The following is a 16390-nucleotide window of genomic DNA, read 5'->3' on the forward strand; positions in this document are numbered from 1 at the left end:
GTTTAATTATGCAGACAATTTAAAAAAATCAAAGGAGTTCCCCTTTAAAATTACAGTGAGAGATTTGTGGGTAATGTAGTGTTAAAGTTAGTGAGGGGTTTGTGGGTAGTGTAGTGTTAAAGTTAGTGAGGGGTTTGTGGGTAGTGTAGTGTTAAAGTTAGTGAGGGGTTTGTGGGTAGTGTAGTGTTAAAGGTATTTTGAGGGGTTTCTGGGTAGTGTAGTGTTAAAGGAATTTTGAGGGGTTTCTGGGTAGTGTAGTGTTAAGGGTATTTTGAGGGGTTTCTGGGTAGTGTAGTGTTAAAGGTATTTTGAGGGGTTTCTGGGTAGTGTAGTGTTAAGGGTATTTTGAGGGGTTTCTGGGTAGTGTAGTGTTAAAGGTATTTTGAGGGGTTTCTGGGTAGTGTAGTGTTAAAGGTATTTTGAGGGGTTTGTGGGTAGTGCAGTGTTAAAGGTATTTTGAGGGGTTTGTGGGTAGTGTAGTGTTAAAGGTATTTTGAGGGGTTTCTGGGTAGTGTAGTGTTAAAGGTATTTTGAGGGGTTTGTGGGTAGTGCAGTGTTAAAGGTATTTTGAGGGGTTTGTGGGTAGTGTAGTATTAAGGAGGATGTCTTGATCTTCTGAACTGGTCAGATGGTCATGTGACCATGGTCCTCGTCGAATCGTAGCGCCCCATGGTGTAGATCATTTTCGATCTTGCCGTCGGCGTTAACGGCTCCGTGCGGTATACAGTCACCGTTATCCGTCGTCTCACTGCACTCGCGCCATTCCTGAAGCTCCGCCTCCTCTTTGCTCTCGATGCTCTCGCTGACCACGCTGTCCGTCTCCGTAGCCGGCGTCGTTGGAGCTGGAGCGCTCAGCGTGGGTGCTACTGTTGGTCTGTTGCCCACGGTTACACCTGTAGCAACTCCAGTGGAAGGTCGGGACGTAGCCACACCTTCCAGGACGATTCCACCATAAACCTGCTGATGAAAGTTGCGTCTGAAAGCGCGAAGCCAACTCTGAGGAGGAGAAACAGCACAAACATCAGCCTGCTGGGCGAAAACACCAGCTTCCTTTAGACAAACGCTTAATGATAAGATCCTCCTTATCAGAGGAAACGAAGATTTAATGCTTTCCTTTGGTGAGGGAACTTTAACTGTGTTTAACTGTGTCTGAGTTTGAGTCGAAGTCTCAAGTCTTTAGGGTGTGAGTCTAAGTCAGAGTCTCGAGTCTTTAGGGTGTGAGTCTAAGTCAGAGTCGAGTCTTTAGGGTGTGAGTCTAAGTCAAAGTCTCGAGTCTTTAGGGTGTGAGTCTAAGTTAGAGTCTCGAGTCTTTAGGGTGTGAGTCTAAGTCAAAGTCTTGAGTCTTTAGGGTGCGAGTCTAAGTCAGAGTCTCGAGTCTTTAGGGTGCTAGTCTAAGTCAGAGTCTCGAGTCTTTAGGGTGTGAGTCTTTAGGGTGCGAGTCTAAGTCAAAGCCTCGAGTCTTTAGGGTGTGAGTCTAAGTCAAAGTCTCGAGTCTTTAGGGTGTGAGTCTTTAGGGTGTGAGTCTTTAGGGTGTGAGTCTAAGTCAGAGTCTCGAGTCTTTAGGGTGTGAGTCTAAGTCAAAGTCTCGAGTCTTTAGGGTGTGAGTCTAAGTCAAAGTCTCGAGTCTTTAGGGTGCTAGTCTAAGTCAGAGTCTCAAGTCTTTAGGGTGTGAGTCTAAGTCAAAGTCTCGAGTCTTTAGGGTGTGAGTCTAAGTCAGAGTCTCGAGTCTTTAGGGTGTGAGTCTAAGTCAGAGTCTCGAGTCTTTAGGGTGTGAGTCTTTAGGGTGTGAGTCTTTAGGGTGCGAGTCTAAGTCAGAGTCTCGAGTCTTTAGGGTGTGAGTCTTTAGGGTGTGAGTCTTTAGGGTGCTAGTCTAAGTCAGAGTCTCGAGTCTTTAGGGTGTGAGTCTTTAGGGTGTGAGTCTTTAGGGTGCTAGTCTAAGTCAGAGTCTCGAGTCTTTAGGGTGTGAGTCTTTAGGGTGCTAGTCTAAGTCAGAGTCTCGAGTCTTTAGGGTGTGAGTCTTTAGGGTGTGAGTCTAAGTCAGAGTCTCGAGTCTTTAGGGTGTGAGTCTTTAGGGTGCGAGTCTAAGTTAGAGTCTCGAGTCTTTAGGGTGTGAGTCTTTAGGGTGCGAGTCTAAGTCAGAGTCTCGAGTCTTTAGGGTGTGAGTCTTTAGGGTGTGAGTCTTTAGGGTGCTAGTCTAAGTCAGAGTCTCGAGTCTTTAGGGTGTGAGTCTTTAGGGTGCTAGTCTAAGTCAGAGTCTCGAGTCTTTAGGGTGTGAGTCTTTAGGGTGTGAGTCTTTAGGGTGCTAGTCTAAGTCAGAGTCTCGAGTCTTTAGGGTGTGAGTCTTTAGGGTGCGAGTCTAAGTCAGAGTCTCGAGTCTTTAGGGTGTGAGTCTTTAGGGTGCGAGTCTAAGTCAGAGTCTCGAGTCTTTAGGGTGTGAGTCTTTAGGGTGTGAGTCTTTAGGGTGCTAGTCTAAGTCAGAGTCTCAAGTCTTTAGGGTGTGAGTCTTTAGGGTGCGAGTCTAAGTCAGAGTCTCGAGTCTTTAGGGTGTGAGTCTTCAGGGTGCGAGTCTAAGTCAGAGTCAGTCTGGTTATTAGCTGCACTGCACTGTGCTAGAGTAACAGGTTCAACACGTCTTCACATGATCAGCCTTTCATTACAGACGAGTCTTCACTGTCTAGGATGATCAAACATCCTCTGCTGCTGGGTTTCGTGGCAGATACAGCACCGTTTCCTACACACTGCAATCATTTTAGCGAGATTATGTAACCTGGTTTGATTTGTTTTCCTATTGAAAGCAGATTTTGTCAACAATAAAAATGTTTTCTTTCTTACTGTGTAGACTTTATTATAAATTATTCTAAAGCGTAAATAAAACAGAAAAACTTGGCTGCAAACCAGTTTTCTCCTTGTGAGACAGAATCTTACCCGGCGAACGCTCTCCTCACTGCCCTGACTGTCATCCCCCAAATCTCCATCCAGACCAGTCTGCTGTGCCAGCTAAACACACACACACACATACAATACACACACACACACACACACACACACACGCACACACACACATACAATACACACACACACACACACACTCAGGTGAATTAAAACGTAATTTTAGAACACACACAGGTAAAACACCTGAGCTCTCTGTATGAGCGGTCTTTACCTGAACGTGCAGCGGACTGGGGGTCTCCTCAGATGTCTGAAACAAAGCGGAGATGGGTTAGCGCAGGGGTGCCAAAACTTTGGGGCCAAAGTGCAGTGCTGGCAGTGGGCCGAAGCCCAAAACACACAAAACACTGAACATTTAAAAAGGTACACAGGTTTATCACATTAGAGTAACCTACTGTTTTAAAAAGAACTAAGAATTTAAAGAGGAATTTCAACATTTCTACATATTTCACTCATTAACATAATAACAGAGTCATTCAGAGTGGTTCAGAGTCATTCAGAGCGGTTCAGAGTCATTTAGAGTGGTTCAGAGTCATTTAGAGTGGTTCAGAGTCATTCAGAGTGGTTCAGAGCGGTTCAGAGTGGTTCAGAGTCATTCAGAGTGGTTCAGAGTCGTTCAGGGTGGTTCAGAGTCGTTCAGGGTGGTTCAGAGTCATCCAGAGTGGTTCAGAGTCGTTCAGAGTGGTTCAGAGTGGTTCAGAGTCATTCAGAGCGGTTCAGAGTCATCCAGAGTGGTTCAGAGTCATTCAGAGTGGTTCAGAGTCGTTCAGAGTGGTTCAGAGTCGTTCAGAGTCGTTCAGAGAGGTTTAGAGAGGTTCAGAGTGGTTCGGAGTAGTTCAGAGTGGTTCAGAGTCGTTCAGAGAGGTTCAGAGAGGTTCAGAGTGGTTTGGTGTGAAACGCTCTGTTCTAGATAAACTTACCGAGTCAGAACTGCTCACAGTGGTGGTGATAGGAACCAGACGTCCACCTCTAAAAGCTCCTCACAGAAAGTTCCTACATGAAATGGTTATGAATTCACTGCCTGATGACTGAGACACTGTTTTATGATAGTTTAGAGAACTTAAATTCCATTCATGGTGGAGGGATACATGCAGGGCGCTGTGAGGCAAATTAGACATCTGAACCATTTCACACCAAACCACCCTGAATCTCTCTGATTACATTTCACACACTGATTTACGGTGGGATTTCCCCTTTAAGTAAGTTATAAGTCCTTGTTTGAAGGCAGTGGAGGTTCAGAGCCGTTAACTTACCGTGTCCTCCGAGGTCACATTCTGAGATTCAGACGTCTGAGGATGGAGAGAAGAGAGGGATCAGGATGTCATTCAGGAATAAAAATTTATGGCAGAAAAAGAACTTAAAGTTGAACAATATTTGTAATTAAAGTAAAAGGGAGAATCAATAAAGCATTAAAACAGTAAGAAAAGGGAACAAAACAGCTGAACAGTCAGTCAGTGGTGCTGCGCCATATGGGTACGCCATCTGCGTATGGATATTAATACTTTAACAGCAGCGACCGAGTTAAATCAACACTATAGACACACTTCATATCACTCAGCACCAAACTTCAATAAGCAGGCAGGGTTACTGGCATCTGTGAGCCAATAAACACGCTCCTTCAGGAATCTAGGCTGCTGATTGGCTGCTGAAACTGCATGTTTTTAACCTCAGTGCTTCTTGACTGGTCAGTGTTCTGCTGTGGTCAGTAAAGGGTCAGTGATAGCAGTGAGTGTACCTGCTCAGAGGTGTCTGGATCAGACGCTGAATCCTGAAAAACACAACACACAGCCGAGATAAACATCCTGAAACGGATTAATCAATAATAAATACAAATAAAGAGAAAAGTTACAGGAATTTTGTATTTTGAAAAGTTGGTCATTTAGTTTTACATCTTCTATTCCTTTATTTATTTCATTAATAAATTATTATTTTACCCTATTTGATCCCTAATCATACTGTTGCATTTTTAATGGCTTATTTAATTAATTTTTTACTATTACTGTTTTTTTTACTGTTAAATTTACTATTATGATTATTATTATTACTTTTTTTAAGATTTGATATGTTTTTAAACCCCTGATTTCTGTGTTGGCTCAGCTACATTGTATATCAGGGTCTCCCTCATATGAAGGTTTAAGTAAAGGTTGATTGATTGATTGATTGATTGATTGATTGATGTCTTGTGTGCTAGTTGGAAGAGCAAAGTTTGGTTCCAGATTTCTTTATTCATCATGTATATTTATTAAACTCCATCAGCTGCTCCTGATTTATCATAATGAATTATTGATTAGCTAAAGCGGGTATTGATTAATATAATAATACTGATCACTACTTACTCTATTAATGTTATCTGCTTTTAGTCTAAATAAACACTTACTGACCAGATAAACAGCTTTTTATTTTCTCAGGTACCTAAAACTTTCCCACAGTACTGTATATAATCATAAATAGGAAACATGCATAACATTTTTATAACAAGCCAGAAAAAAGCAAGAATAGAATTGACCCCTAAATGTCCAGAGCCCACCGGTGGGCCCAAAGTGTTGTTACACTTCTATAATCTAATAGCTCAGCCAGTTTGTACTGAAGTCCCTGTAGTTACTGGATAATAAGCCTCAGTGTGAGATAAACCGGAGATTATAAAGGGGTTAGGTGTGAGATTTAAGATCATGAAGCTGGCCGTTCAGGTCAGAGCAGTGCTGTGATGAGCGCTGATTCACAGACAGCAGTGAACAGAAGAGCTTTAGAGAGACGCTGATCAGCCCCAGCGCTGAGGAGCTTCAGAGGAACTTACTGATGTCTCTGAGGTGTTTTCTAGAGGGAGCTGAGGAGGAAGGAGAAACAGTCGACGCATCACTGAGGGCAGTTTGGTTTACATTTCAGCACAAAAAGACTTCATAGAAAAAAAGAGAAAACATGGAAAACATACAGAACCAAGACAATGACATATAACTATATATATATATATATATATGTACATGTTGATGTCTGTGTGTGTTAGTGTGTGTGTGTGTGTGTGTGTGTGTGTGTTAGTGTGTGTGTGTGTGTGTGTGTGTGTGTCTGTGTGTGTTAGTGTGTTAGTGTGTGTGTGTGTGTGTGTGTGTGTGTGTGTGTGTGTCTGTGTGTGTTAGTGTGTGTGTGTGTGTGTGTGTGTGTTATACCGGTGTCAGGGTCTCCACTGATTCGCTTTGCTCAGAGCTCTCTGATTCAGAAGAGCTGTGTGCTGCCATCTAAAACAAAGCCCAGAAAAGATCCACTCAGTGCTAAAACTGCTGCTGTGAATCACTGCTCTGAGTCATGAGTCAGAATCATGAATCAGACTCTACACCACTGAATCATACTGGTGTGTGTGTGTTTCTACCGGCTCAGCTGCGATCTGCTGTCCATCACCTGGAACCGCCGGAACTACAAGGACACCTGGAACACCTGGAATAAGCTGAACAGCAGGATTATTATTTTATTATTATTTTTTTACATTATTTACATTTTTTTTTTACATTTACATTATTTTTTAACTCACATCATTAAATTCTTACTATTTATAGAGACTTACACATATAATACACTTAGGACTTCTTATTATCATCATATATAGATACACATACATTCATGTGCAAAAGTTTGTATTCCCCTGGTCAAACAGCATGTTGATTTTGTAAATGTAAACAAGACACACTTCTGCACATTTTAGTACACAGTTACTGATTATTTACTGAATTTAACACATCGGGGAAAATAAAACAGTGTGACCTGTGCAAAAGTTATGGCACTGAAAAATGCAATATTTAAGTTTGTTGAATCAGATTCTACAGTACCGATTCTTACTGGTGTGTGTGGGTGTGTGTGGGTGTGTGTGTGTGTGTGTGTGTGAGTGTGTGTGTGTGTGTGTGTGTGTGTGTGGGTGTGTGTGTGTGAGTGTGTGTGTGTGTGTGGGTGTGTGTGTGTGAGTGTGTGTGTGTGTGTCTGTGTGTGTGTGTGTGTGTGTGTGTGTGTGTGTGTGTGTGTAAGTGTTTGTACCTGGTCAACTATGATCCTCTGTCCATCAACGGGAGCCGCTGGAGCTACAAGAACACCTGAAACACCTGGAATACTCTGAACAGCAGGAACAGCAGGAGTGACCTGAGGAGGAGAGAAACAACACAGCATTCATCATATCTGCAATATGTGGTGTCTAATGCACAGATTGTGTCCTTTAATGTGTAAATGTTAGTGTTTAATGTATGAGTCATGATGTTTGATGTATGAATTGTGATGTTTAATGCATAAATTATGCTGTTTATGTATAAGCTGTGGTGTTTGAAACATGAGTTGTGGTGTTTGATGTATGAAGTGTAGTGTTTGATGTATAAATTGTGGTGTTTGATGTATGAATTGTGGTGTTTGATGTATAAAGTATGGGGTTTGATGTATGAATTGTAGTGTTTGATGTATGAATTATGGTGTTTGATGTACAAAGCATGGTGTTTAATGTATGAATTGAGGTGTTTGATATATTAATTGTGTGATGTTCGATGTACAAAGTGTGGTGTTTGGTGTATGAATTGTGTTTAATGTACACATTTTGGCGTTTCATGTATGCACTGTGATGTTTGATGTGTAAAGAGTGGTGTTTGATGTGTAAAGAGTGGTGTTTGATGTGTAAAGTGTGGTGTTTGATGTATGAATTGTACTGTAAAATGTATAAATTGTTATAAATTGCCGTTAATGTATAGATGATGGTGTGTGTTAAAGAGAGATGGTCAGTGTTTCCTCACAGGCAGTAGAGGGGGGATGTAGACCGGTATGTTGGTCTGCTGGCCCACTGGATTGCTGACCCTGTTGAGACTCCTCTGTGTGACCAGGTCATCTAAAACGTCCTTCTGAACAATCTGACACACAAAACAGCACAAATCACTGCTAAACTCAGCCTGTCTGCCGTGTTTATCTCGATACTAATTAGTGTCTAATTGGTGATTTGTAATTTGAATATAAGATGCAGCAGCTGTGGGGTGAACATCTGGGTTATATGTCATCAGTGTTTTTACACAGTTTAATACAGCAAACCAGGAATAATAATCAGACACAGATCATTCAAATAAGAACTGACAGACACTGAAAATCACAGCATCCTATTAAATTTGTAGACGTTTCTATTTGTGTGGTCAGATGAGTGGATGTTCCTCGCATAAGCCAGTTTTGTAAAATTACTGCGTCATCAAAACAAGTAAGCTTAATCCATCATACTGTAAATACACAGTACACTTCATAACATGCAATAATTCATCAGAAACCTGATTAAAATTCCGTTTAAGGTATCAAAGTCACTGCCCTCTGTAACACAGGCGCACTGAAAAAGCCTGAAGTGTAACGACAATGATAAAACATCAACACTGCTAAACGTAAACATTACTGATTTAATACTGTATTCATGGTGAACTGATTTGAGTCAAGTCAGCTCAGTGTAATCAGTGCAGCTTTACAGTCATATGCAAAAGTTTGTTTTGATTGTCTGAGTAAAAACAGATTAGTTAACACATCCTCAACAGTGGACACATTTAGGGACACTCCACTGATATTTCCAAATTTCTGCATGATTCAGTGTTAAGATGTAATCAGAGAGGTTCAGAGTGGTTTGGTGTGAAACGCTCTGTTCTAGATAAACTTACCGAGTCAGAACTGTTCACAGTGGTGGTGATAGGAACCAGACGTCCACCTCTAAAAGCTCCCTACAGAAAGTTACTACAGTAAATGGTTATGAATTCACTGCCTGATGACTGAGACACTGTTTTATGATAGTTTTGAGAAACTTAAACTCCATTCATGGTGGAGGGATACATGCAGGGCGCTGTGAGGCAAAATAGTCCCCAAAGAAAACTTATTATTTCAGATTTTCCACTATTTTCATCATCAACATTCCATATAAACTCAGAAGACTCGTGTAGGTTCACTGGTGGTTCTGGATAGTAAATAAAATGTCTATATTTGTGTTGTAGTCATGGCGACCCCTGGTTCCCATCACCACCACTGTAAAGACATCTGAACCATTTCACACCAAACCACTCTGAATCACTCTGTTTACATCTCACACACTGAATCAAGCAGACATTTTGATAAATCAGTGGAGTTCCCCTTTACATGTGGCACGTTTCTGCACATTTTAGCCCACAGTTTCTGTGTCTATTTGCTTTCTTATCTATTTATTTGTTTAACATATTGGAAAGAAAAAAAAAAAACACAAAATATAACGTGTCACTGTTTCTGTTAAACTGTTTCAGAGGTATGAGGTTTTGATCTGACAGCAACGACATAAATGAAACTGTGCATTAAATACTGTGTATTAAAATTGCGTGTTTACTTATTTACACTCAGAAAATCAACAACATGGAATGTGACAAGGGTGCACAAACTTTTGCATGTCTAATTAAATTAAGAACTGCAGGACAAACTGAGTGCAGTCAGCAGTGCTGAGTCCTCTGTTCTGTTAGGAGGGTCAGAGCGGCGTACTCACCGGAGAGGCCGCGGTCAGGCCCAGCAGGCAGGTCAGCACCACAGAGATCAGCATCGTTTGGGCTGGTAGACGATCCACAGGCACAGCTGCACTGACCCTCAGACTCACACTGAGGCTTTATATCACCCCACCTCTGTTTGTAGGAGTGACAGATCTGTTTTCATCTCAGAGGAAGTGCAGCGGTTTAGAGATGCGCCCAGTTCCCAGCAGTCTGCTCATCCTTTCCCCTGCCCTCCACCCACTCCTCCTTCATCTCTCTCTCTCTCTCTCTCTCTCTCTCGCTCTCTCTCTCTCCTCCAAAAACACATAGCTGCATCCTCTTTTTCACAATTTGACATATTATAGCACAAATTCTCTCTGTTGTTGCCATGGCGATGCAGACTGTTGTGCTGCCTGTTACACTGTATTTTAAATTTGTTGTTTTAACTTTAAAAAATAATCAAGTTCAAAGTGAAAAAAGTCTCACAGATTATAGTTAGACTCACTTTTTAAAGGGGAATTACACTGAATTTTAGAATTTTTCTACAAAATTGAGTTTCCATTCTAGAGAACCAGTGGTGGTGATAGGAACCAGACGTCCACCTCTAAAAGCTCCCTCACAGAAAGTTCCTACAGTAAATGGTTATGAATTCACTGCCTGATGACTGAGACACTGTTTTATGATAGTTTAGAGAACTTAAACTCCATTCATGGTGGAGGGATACATGCAGGGCGCTGTGAGGCAAAATAGTCCCCAAAGAAAACTTATTATTTCAGATTTTCCACTATTTTCATCATCAACATTCATATAAACTCAGAAGACTCGTGTAGGTTCACTGGTGGTTCTGGATAGTAAATAAAATGTCTATATTTGTGTTGTAGTCATGGCGACCCCTGGTTCGTATCACCACCACTGTAAAGACATCTGAACCATTTCACACCAAACCTCTCTGAATCACATCTCAAACAGTGAAGTATGTAGAAATTTGGGAAAATGGGTTGAATTCCCACTTTAGGATCACTGTTTCTGGATGAGTCTGATTCATTGCCAGTCAAAGGGCTACAATTAGCTGGACGCTGATTTATGCTGCTGCTGAAATGTTTGTGTATGATTGGTGTTGATTGTGAAATGTATTTATGTGGTGGGGTTCGGTGGTTTGGGTGGGCTGCTGACACAGAGGGGGACGGAATACGTCCCTGTCAGTCACAGAGCTTTTATGGTAACCCGTCCTGAAGATGCTATGAATGAACACAAAGCCAGGAAGCTGCTGTGGCTGCATGAAGCATCGGGAGATTTAAGACCTTTTCTCTTAGAACAGAAGCGCTTCCGCTGTGGGTAAACAAACATGTGCAGACAGCTCAAAGCGCATCAGACACTTTTATTAGGATCTTCATGTTCTCCGAGTCAAGGTCACGTTTGCACGGAGCCCTGCTGGTGACGTCCGGTATAAATAAAAATAATATTTGGCCACGCCGTATTAACTGGTGGGAATAAGATCCTAATGTGTGGCCACAACTTAGTAAGGCGTGGGAAGGAGATAATTAAGTCATGACCATGACTTAATAAGGCATGGGGAACAAGATAGTTAAGTCATGGCCACGACTTAGTAAGGTGTGGGAATGAGATCATGCCTTATTAAGCTGTGGTCAAGACTTAATTATGTCATCACTCACTATATCTCATTAATTTATTAATAATTTTGTTTATCAGGCAGCTCATAACGTCTATGTGTCACTGCTGTTTTGAACTTTAATGGCTGGGTAATTAATATTTAGTCAAAATAATGACAAATATCATTTTTATTACTGAGTTTAAACAGTTCACAAGGTCACCTGATCAGCCAACGAGTCAGCCAGTTTACAGAATCCTCAGTTTTACCCAGAATGAACTGGAGTCACCGTCACTGGAGTTACACCATATTCATACAGCACCAGTGACTGTAGAACATGACTGAATTCAGCTCCTGTCTGTATTTATGATAACAGGAGAAGTTAATGGACGTATTAAGATTGTTTAGTTTTGGGATTAAAGAAACTGATTTTTTAAATGTATCCAACTGAATTCAGACTCCAAATGGAGAACGACCCGATTATATTTAAACAGTGCAGCCAAATGACAGTAACTCCATTCAGGACCTGCTGAAACATCAGCGTCACAGTCACTTCAGGACCAGCTGCTGAGTTCGTTTACCGAAAGCATGACAGCTGCAAATCACTAAACATTAACCTGACACTCACAGCAATTCACCACCAGATCCTTTACAGTCTGCAGGGTTGTTTGACTGACAGACTGAAAGTATGTTGACAGGAATGAACTGAACTGTGTCGTCTTTAAGTAACTGGTTTATGTAAAATGGACCAAAATGAATGAAAGTCCATTTCAGTGAATAAAAACAGTTCATTTTGATCCAAAGAGGATTTTATTCCAGTGAAACCCAAATAATCTGCACTGAAACGTTTCAATTCTGCTCCATCAGCAGCTGAATGTAATGCTGAGGTAACACAGTCTGAGTAAACTGACTCAAATGTGAGGCAGAGTTGAATTAGGTTTGTTTATTTTTTTAGTTTTAGGATGATACAAACTTTTTCTGTTGTACTAGTGTTGATAAAATTCAATATCATAATATTTCCCAAATATCACAGATGTCATTTAATTTCATTCTCAAAGTTCCAGCATGATCCAGTGGCTGAGGCGTAAACAGTCATTCCGAGTGGTTTGGTGTGAAATGCTTCACTGTAAAGAAAGTGTAAATTGCATTCTGGGCCCAAATCTTACCTCACAACTATCGTAAAACAGTGTCTCAGTCATCAGGCAGTGAATTCATAACCATTTACTGTAGTGACTTTCTGTGAGGGAGCTTTTAGAGGTGGACGTCTGGTTCCTATCACCACCACTGTGAACAGATCTGACTCGGTAAGTTTATCTAGAACAGAGCGTTTCACACCAAACCACTCTGAATGACTCTGTTTACCACGTTAACCATTTAATTATGCAGACATTATGAATAAACGTAATAAACCAAGGCAATGTGAGCGCTAATACTCTGTGCTTTGTCTTGCAAACCTGGCATAGCTTGTTTTGATTGGACAGTTTTGGTCAGTTTTCTTCTCTTTAAACAGAAAAAGGAGCCTTGGACAGCAGTGTAGATGTAATATCTGGAAGAAAACTTACTTTTATATAGTTTTAAAATATTTTATATTTCTTTTCAACCCCAAAACAACCTGAAGCACCCAGAGAAAAGACAAACATTGCTGTGAACTCGTATAAATACCACCAAAAAGTAAAAGTCAGTGTTGCTGTGAGACGCCAAGTGGTAAAGGCGGTTTACGGCACTGTACTGTACTGTGATAACCCTCATGTGAAAGTCCCTCATTTGCTCTCCTCACTGCTGCTTGATTTCTTTCCTCTGTTGCTATGGTGACCATAGTTACTCCATGATCTCTGGCCTTTGTGGTCAGCATGTTGCACGCTTCGATTGGTCACGTGTGTTTTCAGGGCTTGAAGAAAAGCTGTCCAGGGATTGGCCGCTGTTTCCTGAGGTGTGGCTGTAGGCCTGGGGTTGCTATGGAAACGACTGGCCATCACCTGGTCTGACTTCCTGTCCTGTTTGTCATCTTCTTCACTGCTCTTTTCAGTACGTGGAGCTCGGCTGGGGCTGCTAGCGACAGGAGGAACTGTGGACGAGGTAAGGTCTTGCGATTCCTGAGACTCCTCGCTGTTGTTAGCATCATTAGCATTAGCATCCACTGCAGCTAGCCCTGCACTATTAGCTGAGCCCCCACTGATCTGGGGGTCTGCGCTTGGACTCGGTGTGCTAATCTCACTGGACAGATCCTCATCGCTAACAAGGGAAGCACTTATGGAGACTGATTCTGAGTTGACCGTTGGGTGCTCTGTGGTGATGTCCAGTGACTCATGGCTAAGAGTCAATTCCGGAGTCGACTCCACACTGGTTCCTGGGCTGTCAGTGGTTTCATTTGAAAACGATTCTTCATTTGGATTGTCTTCTGAGCTGGAGTTGCCTGGGATAGCAGGGTTCAAACTAGAATTAGCATCTTCTTCATTGGAAGTTGAGACTATTTCAGTACTGTTGTCTACATTTGCTCGAGACACCTGCTCCTCACTGGACGTGGGTGCACGGCTGAAGATCACACCTGTTGAAACTGGATCCAACTCTTCCTCTGAGCTTGATCCAGGTGTAAGATCTACAGGTTTGCCTTGTCTGTCCGAAGCAGTAGCTGCCTGAATGTCAGGACTAACCTGCACCACAAGCTGAGCATCTGTGTCAGGGGCTAACTGTTTTCCTGGCCAGTCAGGAGTGTCCGTCTTGTTCTGGCTCTCTGTGCTGTTGGAGCCCACTGGTGCTAAACTCTGGTCATCAACTGAGTCCATTTCAACACTTTCCTCACTACTGGAACTCACTGTTATGGCTCCCTTTTCACTGGTTTCTGTGCTCTCCTGACTGTTAGACAAGGTAGGTCCAGCACCAGTGGGAGATGCTTCTGGAGCTTTGGGAAGCTGCTTGGCTGTTTCTCTGCTGGTCTCGCTGGAACTAGAGTTAACATCTTCCCTGGATGCTGGAGAACCAGACACCATCTCGAGCTGTTCTTCATCTTGTGAGTTGTCCTCACTTCTTGAGACCTCTGTAGGAAGGTCCTTGTTCTCTGTTGCCTCGCCTGAATATGCTGGACTGTTTTCTTCTGTTGGACCCTGTTCCAGATCTTGTTCGTCTGTTTCGTGATATGTATTTGTGTCTGTTGGTGTTCCAGGGTGGTGTGATTTGATAGAATTGTCTGTGTGATCCCATTCTTCGTACTCTGCATAGTGGTGCCTGAAATCGTTCAAAGAGTTGGAGTAGTCAGAAGCTGGCCAGCCATCATTGACATATATCGGACCTGAGGAGAAAGACTTTGGAGGACCCTTCTTTACCACCATGGGCTCTGGACTAGGCACTGGACTTACAGTATGGCTGGGTGTTGCATCAGTGACAGAGGATTTATCCTCATCACCTTCTTCCTCTTCAGAGCTGGAGCTGATTGGTGAGACTGTCTGGAATGTCCAAGAACCTGAAGTGGGGCTTGAATGTGAGTGAACATTCTGATTATCTATGGAATCTGATCCAGGCTCAGCTCCTTTGCCCTTCGCTTCCCTTGAAGCGGTGTCCTCCCTGCTGGTCAGAGACTGTAGGTTTAGAGGAGCAGGAATAGATCTCAGACCAGTAAGGTCTCCTAGGAGAGAGTGAAGGGCAGTGATGAGTATGGTGGAAAGTTCTACACTGTCTGATTGAGGGTCATCAAGGGATTTGCTCAGAGTCTGGTCCTCTGTGGGGCTGTTGTAGTGGTTATCTGATCCAGAATCAGTTGGGTTTGAGGCATCTATGTCTTCTAAGCTGGAGTTTGACTCAGTAGAGTCAAGGACTGTTGAATTGTCCTGGTATGTTACCTCAGAATTTAGGTCAAACCTATGGTCAGTTGCGTAGAAGGGTTTGGGACTCATGCTGCTTTCACTGGCTTGCTTTGCCTCACCATTTGAGGCAACACCAGACCTTTCCTCACGGGCTTTACCAGAATGTGGTACAGCTATAAAAGCTTCATCAGCCTGGATATCATCACTGAGCTCATCCATTTCCTTCTGTAGAGCTTCAATGCTGTTAAAATATGTCGTTACTTGGTCTGGAGGATAAATTACTGAGGCTGTGTTGACTTTATCTTCAATCGCTGAGGTGTTTGGTGAGGATTCACTGCTGTCAAAACCCATTTTATTCTCTCCATCAACAATATCTGATCTGCTGTTTTTCTCATCAGTTACACCGAGTCGAGTCATTGTGGACTCATCAGCCTGCATTCCTTCATCGCCGAGTCCGCTGCTTTCATCCGCCGCGCTGCTCCGGCCGTCCACGCTCTCCGTGGTGAAGACGAAGGTCAGAACGTCCACCGAGACGTTGGTGTTCTCGTCCCGTAAGCTGACAGTAACAGCGCTGCGGCCGTTCTCATTGGGCCGTCCGAAGTCTGCGGGCGCTCTCACTATGATGTCACTTTCTGAGGTGTAAGAACTTTCACCAATCAGCTGAGGGGCAGCAGAGGAAACCTGATGACATCATACATAAACACTGATTTAAGGGACTTATTGTTATGTTAATTGTATGTATTGCCAACATAACAGTAAACACACTTAGTCTTAAACAACAGACTCGGCCTCACGGGGTCATTCAGAGGGGCAGTGCCACATCAGCCAATCATCTCGCCCCACTGAACAATATGAACGGAAAATGACCAGTTATTTATAATATTCATTATCTGATTTGAAATGTGGCTCTTTGACAGGAACGTTTTGCCCCCTTTGCAGTTATTTTTTAAACTCAGTGTCAAAAACACTCTTAAGAAGATGGTTCTTCAAGGGTTGTTTAGTAAAGACAGTGGTTCTACATTGCACCAAAAAGGGTGCTTCTATGGTAACGATGTCAAGTTTGTAACAATAGAAGAACACTTTTGGGTGCTATATAGAACCCTTTTCAAAAAGGTTCTACATAGAACCATTTACAGCACACTCTCCACTAATCTGAAGAACCATTTCACTATGAAAAGAACCCTTTACCCTTTGGCAACAATGACTTTATCTCAATTTTACTAAAAAGCAGTAATACAGAAGATAAAACCTGTGTTTTTCTAATTAATTATGGAAAAAAGGTTGTTTACTTTGAAAGGACAAATACTTTATGACATCACATAACTAGGAATTCTTATTATGATGCTGTTATTACCATACATTCCAAATACCATTGAAATTGTATTAATTTACAGTATTTGTAAATATTGGGTCGTACATTTTAGTATAAGTTGGGTTTGTTTAGTCTTGTTTTCAATAAAAGGAAGTTTTTAGAGAAAATTTTATAATAATAATTCATGCAACAGAAGGTTACGAAACTCAGAATATTGAACACAGAATATTGTAGTGCTTTCACTGATACGTCGATT

At 42.1% G+C, this 16390-nt stretch overlaps 2 protein-coding genes across 2 annotated transcripts in view; both read right to left on the bottom strand.

Moving 5' to 3' along the window:
- Positions 1-306: 306 nt before the first annotated feature.
- Positions 307-9607, bottom strand: LOC118822955. The gene is made up of 11 exons (XM_036592284.1): positions 9437-9607; positions 7704-7817; positions 6967-7068; positions 6311-6385; positions 6111-6179; positions 5744-5773; positions 4685-4717; positions 4203-4238; positions 3164-3199; positions 2926-2997; positions 307-996 (listed from the first exon to the last, which is right to left on the bottom strand). Exons 1-11 carry the CDS (start codon positions 9488-9490, stop codon positions 625-627), a joined length of 993 nt encoding a protein of 330 aa, XP_036448177.1. The 5' UTR covers positions 9491-9607; the 3' UTR covers positions 307-624.
- Positions 9608-12631: 3024 nt separating this feature from the next.
- LOC118822816 (dentin sialophosphoprotein-like) overlaps positions 12632-16390 on the bottom strand; it is an 8397-nt gene continuing 4638 nt past the window's right edge. The window contains exon 4 of the mRNA XM_036592112.1: positions 12632-15503. Coding sequence (XP_036448005.1) covers positions 12786-15503 — 2718 coding nt within the window. The 3' untranslated portion in view covers positions 12632-12785. The remainder of the gene's footprint in view (positions 15504-16390) is intronic.

The sequence above is a fragment of the Colossoma macropomum genome, unplaced genomic scaffold, assembly GCF_904425465.1.
Source record: "Colossoma macropomum unplaced genomic scaffold, Colossoma_macropomum, whole genome shotgun sequence".
Classification (NCBI taxonomy): domain Eukaryota; kingdom Metazoa; phylum Chordata; class Actinopteri; order Characiformes; family Serrasalmidae; genus Colossoma; species Colossoma macropomum.

What these genes read in the sequence shown, in the direction of transcription:
- LOC118822955 (XM_036592284.1), bottom strand. Translation starts at nt 9,490, where the DNA reads ATGCTGATCTCTGTGGTGCTGACCTGCCTGCTGGGCCTGACCGCGGCC. An exon ending in CAGTGGAGACCCTGACACCG is followed by an intron (nt 5,774 to 6,110) that starts GTATAACACACA and finishes CTTCCTCCTCAG; the next exon opens with CTCCCTCTAGAAAACACCTC. An exon ending in CCAGTCCGCTGCACGTTCAG is followed by an intron (nt 2,998 to 3,163) that starts GTAAAGACCGCT and finishes GTGTGTGTTTAG; the next exon opens with CTGGCACAGCAGACTGGTCT.